Source organism: Arabidopsis lyrata (genome assembly GCF_000004255.2).
Source record: "Arabidopsis lyrata subsp. lyrata unplaced genomic scaffold ARALYscaffold_1, whole genome shotgun sequence".
NCBI classification, from domain to species: Eukaryota; Viridiplantae; Streptophyta; class Magnoliopsida; order Brassicales; family Brassicaceae; genus Arabidopsis; species Arabidopsis lyrata.
Genome location: NW_003302555.1, coordinates 6,605,017 through 6,616,748, shown reverse-complemented (window position 1 = coordinate 6,616,748; position 11,732 = coordinate 6,605,017). Strand labels below are relative to the sequence as shown.

General features: G+C 32.8%; 2 protein-coding genes and 1 long non-coding RNA gene across 3 annotated transcripts; 1 reads left to right on the top strand and 2 right to left on the bottom strand.

Moving 5' to 3' along the window:
* Positions 1-2,659: 2,659 nt before the first annotated feature.
* LOC9326180 (putative F-box/kelch-repeat protein At1g15680) lies at positions 2,660-4,763 on the bottom strand. Its single transcript, XM_002890072.2, has one exon. The coding sequence runs from the start codon at positions 3,966-3,968 to the stop codon at positions 2,724-2,726; it is 1,245 nt and encodes a 414-aa protein (XP_002890118.2). The 5' UTR covers positions 3,969-4,763; the 3' UTR covers positions 2,660-2,723.
* A 61-nt stretch (positions 4,764-4,824) lies between these two features.
* Positions 4,825-5,376, top strand: LOC110224628. Its single transcript, XR_002329130.1, has 2 exons — positions 4,825-5,098; positions 5,189-5,376. It is a non-coding gene; the product is annotated as an uncharacterized LOC110224628 (long non-coding RNA).
* A 3,754-nt stretch (positions 5,377-9,130) lies between these two features.
* Positions 9,131-10,580, bottom strand: LOC9326179 (F-box/kelch-repeat protein At1g15670). The gene has a single exon (XM_021014448.1). It carries the CDS (start codon positions 10,383-10,385, stop codon positions 9,306-9,308), a length of 1,080 nt encoding a protein of 359 aa, XP_020870107.1. The 5' UTR covers positions 10,386-10,580; the 3' UTR covers positions 9,131-9,305.
* Between the last annotated feature and the right edge of the window lie 1,152 nt (positions 10,581-11,732).

The following is an 11,732-nucleotide window of genomic DNA, read 5'->3' as shown; positions in this document are numbered from 1 at the left end:
TTCTAAAGAGAATTTTGGTGGATTTTCCAACTGCCAAAAGAAAAACTAAAGCATTAGTTACCAAGAACGATCAACATTGAAATCAAACGATAATTTCAAATAGATATACCTCTACTTCCATAACACCAGTAGCATTATTTTCAAAACTGAATTGCATCGAGGAAACGTTACCAAGAACGATCTCTATTTTCCTTTTTCCTGCATGTCTATGGTCTAATTCCCATACTAGTCTATTTGAGACTCCATAGATTCGTGCCTGCGACGTCGACGGAATCTTCGCAGGTGGCGGTGGCTCAGACGGCGGAGGAGGTCCTCTCTTTCTTGTCGACATCCAGTCGTGTGGAAGCAGAAGAACAGTTTCAAAAGAGAGATTCAAAAACAAGACCCACGAGATATATAGGTAATGATCGAATGAAGTAGAAAATAGTTTTCAACGGAGAGATTCTCAGCCGAATGAACAATAACAAGAACCCAGAAGCAAAGAGATAATGATCGAATGAAGTAGAAAAGAGGAGAGAGATTCAGGGGAAAACAAGAACCAGACCCTCGAAGCAAGAAACTAAACGGCTCATACTTGCACCAACGAAATATATAGGAGACAGGAGAGAAATATTTAGCGCTCAGTTATAATTCTCCTTTTTACCCTTTTATCTATGACTCAATTATAACCATAATTTACGTTGGAAAAATGTTTTTCTCTTGTGCTCAATTAATTTTCCAATAAGTAAATTAAGATTGGTATAGTGGAAAAAAAAAAAAGATGCATTGAGGAAAAAAAATTAATAACAGAATGTTGTCAAACGCTTTATTCTTTTATTTTCCTACATTGTATGATTATTTTCCTAAGAGACTCTATGTAGCGTATATTCAGTTATTTCATAGCTTTCTTTTTTCTTTTCCGATTTTTATAAAGGCCATATTGAAGAAAAGGCAAACATTTTGAAATATGATTCCTTTCTTGATGAGAAAAAACAGGGTTTATAGGATATGGTCTGAGAGAAATATATCCTCCAATCCGCAAGCTATCTTCAAAGGAAACGCAAGAACTGTAGTGATCTGATGCATTGTCTCACTTACGTCTAAGTATTATTTTCTAGCATAATGAAATTCAAATGCATGCATTTCCCAAAAAAAATAAGGAGGGTTATAAAGAAATACACTAGGATCGGATCCGCGGTCCACCGCGGGAGAATATTGATTTACATACGTTGATTTTAATATTGTGCGTGTTTTTAGTAGAACGAATCATGTAATGTACTTATAAATATTTCTAATAACAAATTGTAAAGAAAATATTAAATTGTTTATAATTAAACCAATCGTATTAATTATGATTTACAAAATGGAATTTTGTGTTTTAGAATTCAAAAATTAGACGAATCATGGGAATTAAAACAGTCAAAATAGGTCAAAAACCGTGGGTCGAGCCCAAATCATCTCACTATAGGCCAGATTTGGGAAAATATATTAAACCCGCAAATAAGCGGGCCACATGTATTGATTCGCAGTGGGTCATCGGTTTTCGTCCGGGAGTTGGCGGATCAACCCGCATGATAGTATTTATTGATAAAAATATAATTTATTCAACATGTGGTAGTTTAAAAAACTTTTAATAAATGAAATTATAATATTTATAAATATAATGATATATAAGATTATTTTCTCTAAAAACATTTTAATTTATTTATTTTAGTAGAATTTTAAATTTTGGTTACTCTAAAATTATTTAAACAAAATTCACGGATAACTCCGCAAATCAGCATACATTCGCGCGACGGGGTTGTGTTTCATATATGCTACCCGCGGGTCGTGCAGACAGACTAACTACATGCCAAACTATATTTTGCCTATTGCAAAACAGGCTTAACGGGACGAATCAACTCGTTTTGACAGTTCTAATAGAAATATTATTTAGTCATACAACTCAATGGAGTTTGGACATAGAAATTATAGAATATGTATCTTATGTGTTAGATGAGAGATTGAAAGGTGAAATATAATGATTAAAAATAATTAATATTTTTCATGATTCACAAAATTTAATAAATATTTATCATCTTGTTGAATAATTCTAAAAATCATATTCAAGAAATCTTTATAATTTGAAAATTAAACTTCTTTGGTAAACTATAAGTATGATTGTATGAAAATACCATAATTTCGATTTAATCTAATTAAATTAAAATTAGTTACATAGATTTCATATCTATTTAATTTACACGACCAAAATAAAAATATCTAATTTATAAAATAGATGGGTTAGTTGTGATAAATTTTTTAGAAATCTCTAGAAGCAAGTAAGATATCTTTTAATTAATGATAACTGGCTAAAATAAGCAAAATTAATGAGAAAAACGTTAATTGTTATGGAATTAGTTCCAAAAGTATATGAACAAATATATTATACGTAATTAATGTATAATATTGTTCGGAATATGATTTTATAATTAGTTACCATAAGTAAAATCAAATTTTATTTGATTTCCATAAACATTTGATTTTAGTTCGATTTTTCATTATTAATTCGAATTTATATTCCAAAAAAATTTCAAAGATCCGATTTCAGAATTTCGGGTCAATTTTCTGATTTTGACCCGACCCATTTATATTTGTACTTCTCTTTTAATAGTATAGAGATTTCTTGGACTAGTACTATATTAAACGAAAGTAATCTTTCACATGGAAAAAATGGACAAAGAGAAAACGAAACAAGCAAAGAATGGCTATATTGAAGGTGCACGAGGGACCGACCCCATCCACGTTGGGAGTGTGAATTGGGGTGTGTAGAAAACGTCGTGATCAAAACCTGCATTTACTGATAAATATACAGTACGCAAATAGTGGTAAACCATTGTGTCTCTATAAGCTGATGATTTGGTGTGGAGTGTAAGCTTGTGTGTCTTCAAGTCTATTGACACCAAAGCCTTGTCCGGATTTCCCATATAAATGATATGGGTTTCAGAGGGATGCATTGCCACCGGAAAGTATCGGTGATCGCAGCCAAAAGATGTTAGATTGATCTCCTGCGTTAATTGCCATCTCCCTGAATCACTTGTGTACTCCTCGAGCCTCCAAAGCCTCAACAGAAGATGGATTTTGTTAATGTAGTCTATGTAGATGAGGAATCCCCCGGAAGTAGTGTAAGCTCTTCTAAAGCAAGCCTTTTGATCAGGAAAAGGGATAACGCGACACTGCTGTTGATCATCAGCAGCATAGAAGTCATATGCTACAATGGCTCCCACATTACTCCGAGAACGATAATGGTTATCAAGCCAGTGAAGCATCTTGTTCAAACTCAAGCATCTTTGATAGGATAAAGAAACGATGAGACGAGGACAACGGACTTCTTTGCGAGTCCACCTTCCCGTCACTGACGAATATATCTCAAAGATAAGGGACTCAACTTCCAAACCGAGTTCATTATCCATACAAACCACCTTATACTCCAAAACGACACTGTCTTCTACTCGGGTGACTAGACCTGTTACCTCAACTGATGAACTGATCCCTTTCCAAGGGTGAGGTGGGAGCTGAACCCATTGCCGTAACACGGGGCTACCCACGATGAACGCCTCTCCTTTCGTTACGGTTCGAAGCAAAACCAATCCGTCCGCGCAGGCTATGATCTTATATTTATCCACCAAGCCATGAGGCGGGATGTATGAACCTAGCCTACGGGGAAGACCATATCTCTTGCACCCGTAGAACCCCGCCATTTCCTGGACTGACCAACCAAATGTCCCGCACATGAGTGACCACGACGAGGAAGATTTTTGGTGAGCAAACACAAATAGACGACGGAAGTACGTTGATTCTATTAATGATCTCCATCCTTTGCACACGGCCTTGAACCTCGTTACACTTCTAAAAGGTAATCTCGCCACTATCTCTGCCAATATTTCATCTGGAAGCTCTATTCTACGCTTGCAACCACTCTTCATCCCATTTACTTCTCGATTCTCCATCATGATCTTCTACTCTCCATTTAGGGTTTCATCATGACAAAACTCAATTTATTATTTTTAATTTATTTTAATCTTATTTCGATAGGCTTTCTTCAAGATCATCTACGTACTCTTTAGGATAATATTTTCTTAGGGTTTCATAACGACAAAACTCATTTATTATTTTTAGTTTTTTTTAAAAAATATATCTACAAATACATTTTTACAGGATTTTTTTGCATTAATTCATTTGGATCCGGGTTTTACCCGGTTTAATCATATTCGGATCTAGGATAAGAGTTTTAAGGAATGTTGTAATAAAAAACATCATTAATTCTTAAATTCTATTTAAACTCTATTTCCTTAACTTCTTCCCACATTAATTGGTTCTTTTTTTCTATAATCTCTATTCGGACATTTTTTCTCTCAATTAATTACTCCCAACGACACAATCTCTAAAACATCTCAACAATCCTCATTTCATTTCTATTTAAGTTAATATTTTGAAATCAAAAACGATTATTTTATTATAGGCCGACGATATTCAATTCGATATCTTAAGAATATCTCGATCGGATCTTCCATTAATTATTTCTCTAAACAACAAACTGAATTTAATACATTTTTATCGAAATTATAGGAATATTAGTCACTTGCTATAAATACATTTAAAAAAAAACATTTAATGCTGAAATATTTCAATGAAATATCTATACAGAGATTTACGGCAATATTCCCTAAGATTACGATAACAAATTTGAGACATTAATGCTATCAGAAAACAATGAAATGGAAATCAAAGATTGAACTCATTCACCATTAGCATTCATTGTTTTTATTTGATTTTTTTTTTTAAATATTGTCCTTAGAAATCGTTGACAAATATTTATACCGACTGAATTAAGGAAATTATTTACTACTATACAAAATCGGAATTAAAGCATATTCCTAAAAAAAATCCGATTAGAATGATTTGATTAAAAAGATTAAAGCATGAATATTTACCTTGGCCACCACTACTTTCGTAACCTAATCTTCCACGCCTATATAAACTCTTTAGCTTCACTTCTCATCCCACCATCAAACACACAAAGCCTTTTTATTCTTCTACCGAAATCGCAACATCAAACACACAAAGCCTTCTGTATCGCCAGGTAGCTATCCACGTGGTGCTTTCTCTCTTTTTATTTTATTGATTTTTTTCGTAGAATGTTAATTGTTTTTTTTTTAATTGTTCCTCCCAGGGCATGGCGTATTGATATTGGGTAGGGGTATATGCTTCTTTCTCGGCCTCAGATTCCTTGTGCCCACCGCCACTGCGCGTGTTCTTCACCTGCATTTATATTTCCATTATTCAGATATTAATTACCAATAATGTATTAGATTGTGAAAATAGTCTAATTATATTATTAATCTGGGTTTGCATGTGAAACGCTTTGTTATTTTTCTCTTTAGAGGATGATGGTAAGCTAGGCTTATTCTCTTTTAAAATCTCAGTTTCCGTTTTTAGTATATAATGTTATATTTTCATTTTTTGTGTTTGGATTCAGGAATTGGAAATTTTCGCTTTATTACCGACCAGCCTCAAGCCCGACCTTCGTCCCATCTGTGCATTCAAACTCACACATGAAGATAATTGGAATTGAGAAGGAAGGACGACGAGCAGTTTGATAGCATCATAATTCGCACAATGATTTCCGGAGCATAAGGACAAGAGGGTAAAGCAGTTCTAAGGTTGGTCTTTGATCCGCAGGGAAGTCAGTGGAGGAAGAGATGGTATACATGTAAGGGTTAGTGACTGTTTTCAAATATGATGAAGAGATTTCCTCTGTATATTAAATATTGTTGTTTCGTTATATGTTTTATATTTGCAAGAAGAAGATGTTTGGCTGGATTATGTGTACCTGAGGAGAACATGTGAAAGCCAATGTTTGCTTTTTTGTTTGTTTGCTCTTCAAATAACCGTATTCTTTCAATTAATATTTGACTTTCATGCACCAAGAGTTACTCTTCCATGTAAGTATTTATTTATACTCTGCTTTTGGTATTTGATGTGTTAATTTAAGGCTCTTGCTTTATTTATACTAAACACTTTTGAAAAAAATGATTTGGAATTGGTGTAATCTTTTTATTGTTCCATAGAAACGGGCTGAATTTTTGGTTTGTGAATTATTTTACAAATACTTTTTTTACTTTAATAAAAAGTTCAAAAAATCAAAAGAAAAAAAAAATCTATAATTTTCAGTTTAAACAAAGATCCCGTATCCATGAAAATGGGCAGAAATTTTGGTATGTGAATAATTTTACAAATCCTTTTATTTACTTTAAGAAATATTTTGTCATACATATGAATATAAATAATACTACATTTAACTATAAGAGCTAAATTTATCAAAAACCATACACCACCAATCAATTTTATATACTACGAAAATCATAAATTTATGAAGAACAAAATTAAAAAGTCAAAATTGTCCCACGGGTCAATATCTAAATGTGTAATCTACATATACATTTTTACATGGTATTTTTGGCATTAATTCATTTGGATCCGGGTTTTACCCGGGTCTTGGATAAGGAATTTTAGGAAATTTTTAAACAAATCGACTTTAAAACGATATGATTTTATGGCAATCGGGTATAAGTATAACACTAACACATTTATTAAAACGAAATTAATTCTTTTATTATCGATATTTAAGTTACCTATTTTAATCCTAAATAATCTTTCTTATTAATGCTCCTAATAAATAGCCATATATTTGGAAAGATTGCAATCTTATATTTGAAATTCTTTAGAAACAAATCGACAATAAATTAACTAACTAAACATCCCTAATTTTTAGATTTGAGTTTCAAAGATATGGAAATCAAATATTTAATTTTAAATACTATTAAACATAATATCGAAAATATCTAGCAAATAGAAACTACTACAACAATAAAATCAAAATCAAATCTAAATTTCTAATGATTATTCCACATACCTTATCATAAATAATTAATACAATATAAATCATTAATTCATTTTTTTAATTAAGAAAATTTAAACGTTAGTTTCAAGAATCTAATTTGTTTCCGAAATTAATGTACATAATAAAACAGGGATTAATTGTTTACACGAAGATTCGATTTATTTAACATTTATTAAGAAACTAATACATATACATAAAGATTGCAATCTCATATGGATATATCTTTGTAACTACGTAAATAGAAGAGAAAAAAGTGCATTTATTTGCTATAGATTTTGGCATATTCCAACAATATTCTAAAGATCACAATCTTTCTAAAAACAAAATAATCATTATTCAATCACAATATTTTGGATTTGTTAGTTTACTCAGATAAGATTTTTGTATCTCAAAATCTAATTTCACTACAAAAAAATAACAATAATTTAGAAGACTCTAATTTTTTTGTTCCCTATATAAGAGATGTCGAGAGCAGTCGTTTCATTCATCAACACACACGTTTCCAATCAACAGATTTCAAAGTTTTTCAAGTGATCTATCCTTTATTTCTCATGTTATCCGTTAGGAGTCTTTCATACTTGAAACCCTTTTAGAACATGTAAAAATAAAGGTCACGATAATAAGATTTTGAAAACAATAGTTTGTTTTTTTGGTGAAACAATAGAAATAGTACAAACCAAGTTTTAATACCCTATATATCAGTACGTAATGAACTATATAATTTTCTCTATCTCTATATTTCAAAAATGAACTTAAAATATACTAATACTACAGTATATAGATATGTATATATCTATATATACATTTAAATAAAAAAAATAATAGCAAATATGTAAAAGAGAAGCCTTACAATAAAAATTTATATTTCTTTTTAATAAAAATATAGGCCCGCGGTACACCGCGGGTGGATATCTAGTATATATATATATATATATATATATATATATATATATATATTTAGCTTTGTTAGGATCTTCTACTCTGTAGGAGAAATAAATTTTCTTCAACTTTCTGACAAATTTCGATTTCGTTAATTTGGCATCATTAAGATCCTCAATAGCAAATCTGAATAACTTTACGAGTAAGACGGAAGCCCTAAAAATATGAGAGATGAACTAAAGCCATAAAGGACCCTTTTGGTTACTTAGTTAGTTGGGTCGTGGTCATGAGAAAAAATGATTTTTTGGGTCATTTAGTATTTTCTAAATATTGGGCTTGATTATTCGTGAATATTGGGTTTGTTTTCATATCTCGACATCATTAATATTATATAATGTTTTCAATAATTTTTTTAAAAATTAATTATTTTTGACTAGTTGTATTCTGCATATTGTTTTATTATTGTTGAATTGTGTTTAGATATTGAAAATTTTAGTTTAGAAGAAAATACAAAAAATAATTTGTTTAACATGTGCGCAAAAGCCTTTAACATAGTCTATTGTGAAACAGAGATAATATTTTTGATCTCTAGTTGATACTTCTACTTGAGTTTGAGTTGATGCTCATGGAATTTCGTTTCAATCGGCACATAACTACAGTTGACATGATTCAGTCATTTTTTAGGGCTTCGTCTTGTTAATGACTCGAATGTTAAATTTTCAGATCTAACACGAAATGGGACCAACATAACGCATCGACACTCTTGTCCGTGTAAGTGTAAGCTTCGTGGATCAATAATTCAATAGAGTAAGTACTTAGTTGGGCTTATAAGCAGTGGCGGAGGTAGCATAGAAACATGGGGTCAACTGACCCCGGTGAATTTTCAAAATCAAACTAATATTATAGCATATTTAAACAAATACATAGATATTTGATTAAATTCCTATAAATTGACCCCAGTGCCCAATATGAAAACTACTCTTTTGACCCCTTAAACCATAACTTTTTTAATATTACAAAATGATATAGACTATAACCACTAATTGTTATATATAAGTTTCTTTGTTTTTAATTTTATTATTATGTTTTAGACAAACCAAATGTTTTTATAAATATCAGAATTTCATTTTTGTAAATGTAATAAAAAAACATAAGCTATATGCAATATAATTTGAAGAAAAAAAACAACCACACTTTATTAAAATATTTTTTATATTTTGACCCCGGTAAATTTAAATTCTAGCTCCGCCACTGCTTATAAGGACTACATTAAATAATGGAAGTATAAAATCAACCGCTAACTTTAGTAACATCACCCAACAACTTTAAAAATTAGATAAAAACGATAAAATCAGTCGACAATATTATATGTTTACAATCAAACTTACAAAGTTATGTATGACAATAGAATATTTATACAGTCACACTTGGAAAAACCAACCGACCAAATTTAGCGTCATTTCGCATGAACGACGTACAAAAGTTTCGGAATCTTTTCTAAAGTTTTTTATATCTCCAAGAAGCAACCAGCTTGAACGTGGCCTTCATATTTTTCATGTGTTTCCAGTTTCACCCATCGAGAATTGCTCATATCCCAATTATACCCTACACTTGGTTCACCATACCGGGCCGAACCGATCACAACCAGCTTCCCAGACCTCCTTACCGCCACGTAAGACACATTGCACACGTCAGCAGGTAGATTCCCAACTTTATGCCACGTGTCATCTCTCATCACCATCAGATCATGGCGACAACAAGCATATAAATCTCCGTTTTCACCGGCAGCACAAATCGGAGACCATGTAATCATCTCCGAGGAGAGAAACTCGTCGGCTTGTGAACTCCACCGCCACGTGGTGACGTCGAACGATTCAGCGGTTTTACTAAACTGCCCTTGTTCCTCCGTGGCGTAACCACCGATGACGTGGAATTTGCCAGCGTGGAAAATAGCTGTGCATTCGTCTCGCTCACGGCCCATATCCGGCAAAAAAGCCCATTTGTCTTCTGCCACGTCGTACATCAGAGCTGCCATCATCGCGTTCTTGTCTTCGTCGTGTCCTCCCGCCACGAAGACGTTCCGTTGAGAATCCGAAGAGCAAGCGAAGAAGGAACGTGGTCCACCTGGCATGCTATTCCCGACGCGCCACGTGGATGTCAAGAAGCTGAAAACGAAGACCGAATCAGAGGTACGCCATGTAACCGGGTCAAGCCCGCCCAATACAACAAGATCCGACCCGACAGAGGCTAATCTACAGAACAGAGGCAACCCGTTGGATTGACCTGGAACCGGAGGCAGCTCGCTTCTTAGACCGGTACCAAGTTCAAGAACCGAGATTCGGTACACGGGCGTGGGGATGGTTTTATTACCCGATCCGAGTTCTTTAACCGGGTCGACCCGAGCTTGAGACAAGACAACAAGCTCTTGACTATGTCCTGAAGCTTTCCGGTGTCGAAAAAAATCAGAGAGTCTGATTTCTCGCTGCCAGAGTTTGCAAACAGAGGCCATAAGAGGAAATTGCTGGTAGGAAGCGCGTAGGAGACACTCGCGAGCTACGGATTCAGGAAGATCAGGAATAAGCTCCATCGTTTTGGAAAGTTTCAAGATTTGAAGTTCTTGATTTAGAAAAAAAAATGTTATGCTTAAAATGAAAATGTTCAGGTTGAGAGAGATATGAATGAGGTGAGAGAGAAGAGTGTGGCTCCTTTATAGAGAGATAAGTTTTCTAGAAGCTAAAAAACTGGAAGTGGATATTTAATTAAATTCGAGGATAGGTAATTATTTTATTAACCTATTTATGATGCCAACGAGAAATAATTGGTTAAGAAGAAGATTAGAAAAGTAAAGGTTACGATTTTTCATCAAAAAGGAAAAGTGCAATGTTGTTTGAAATTCTTTTGCATTTACGACTTTTTGTTGTTGATGTATACATGAATTTTTTCTATAAACGTATCTTTGATAGGAGAAGTTAACAGAAGTCGGGAGATGGTACCGTTCGGTTAATGGAATTAATGTGCGGGTTTGGGTTTATTTGATTGAGACGTTGTACCAATTGGGACATGTTGAATGATGTGATAGTCATTGGATTTTAGATCTAAGAGCAGTTTTGTAGGCAATCAAGTTAGCTTAAGCAAAGTCTTGTTAATTCAATTATTTTCGACTATCTATTTTGCTTATTAAAAATTGTAATTGTCATGTCTTTCTTTTTTCGGTTATATCGTAGACTAAATTAAATGTGTACTGAAACAAAAATGACGTTTATCGGATTATACGTTAGATAAATAATTAATTCATCTCACCGTGATATTTACGGGTGACTTTGAGAATAATGGAAGAGTTAACTCTCTGACTAGTAGTAGTATTAAGATGGTCGACGTGGAATTAACGTTACCGTGTGCCGTAATTATTAAAGTGTACATGTATAAATAAGTAGTGAATCTTTCAAATAACGTGTTGATGAAACTGTTCTATCACGTTGTAGCTTAAGAGCACCCACACTAGTGCATATGGGTGGGTGTGTGTTAACAATATATTTATTATAATTTTTTTAAGAGAAAGAGAGATTTGGTTAGTGAAGAAAGAGAGAAGGAGATAGATGAAACATAAAACATTAAAATAATACTCACACCCAAGTGTTATCTCACACCCATATGTTACACTATTCTATTATTTTCCTTTTTAATAATACTCACACACCACTAAAATATATACCACTGTGTATAATCTTAATGGAGACAAATTATATAAAATAGTATTAAACTAGCCCGAGTAGTGGATATAAAAATTAAAAAGAAATAAATAATGTATGTAGGGATCTAATTCTACGCTATATTCCAACATTTTAATAATATAAAAAAAAAGTCAAGCGTGTCGTATTGTTAACATATTCGAAGGTCCATGTGATCCCATGTGCCGTATTGTTCACGAAGACAT

Excerpts from the sequence above, each read along its gene's own strand:
- LOC9326180 (XM_002890072.2), bottom strand. The coding sequence starts at position 3,968 with ATGATGGAGAATCGAGAAGTAAATGGGATGAAGAGTGGTTGCAAGCGT.
- LOC9326179 (XM_021014448.1), bottom strand. The coding sequence starts at position 10,385 with ATGGAGCTTATTCCTGATCTTCCTGAATCCGTAGCTCGCGAGTGTCTC.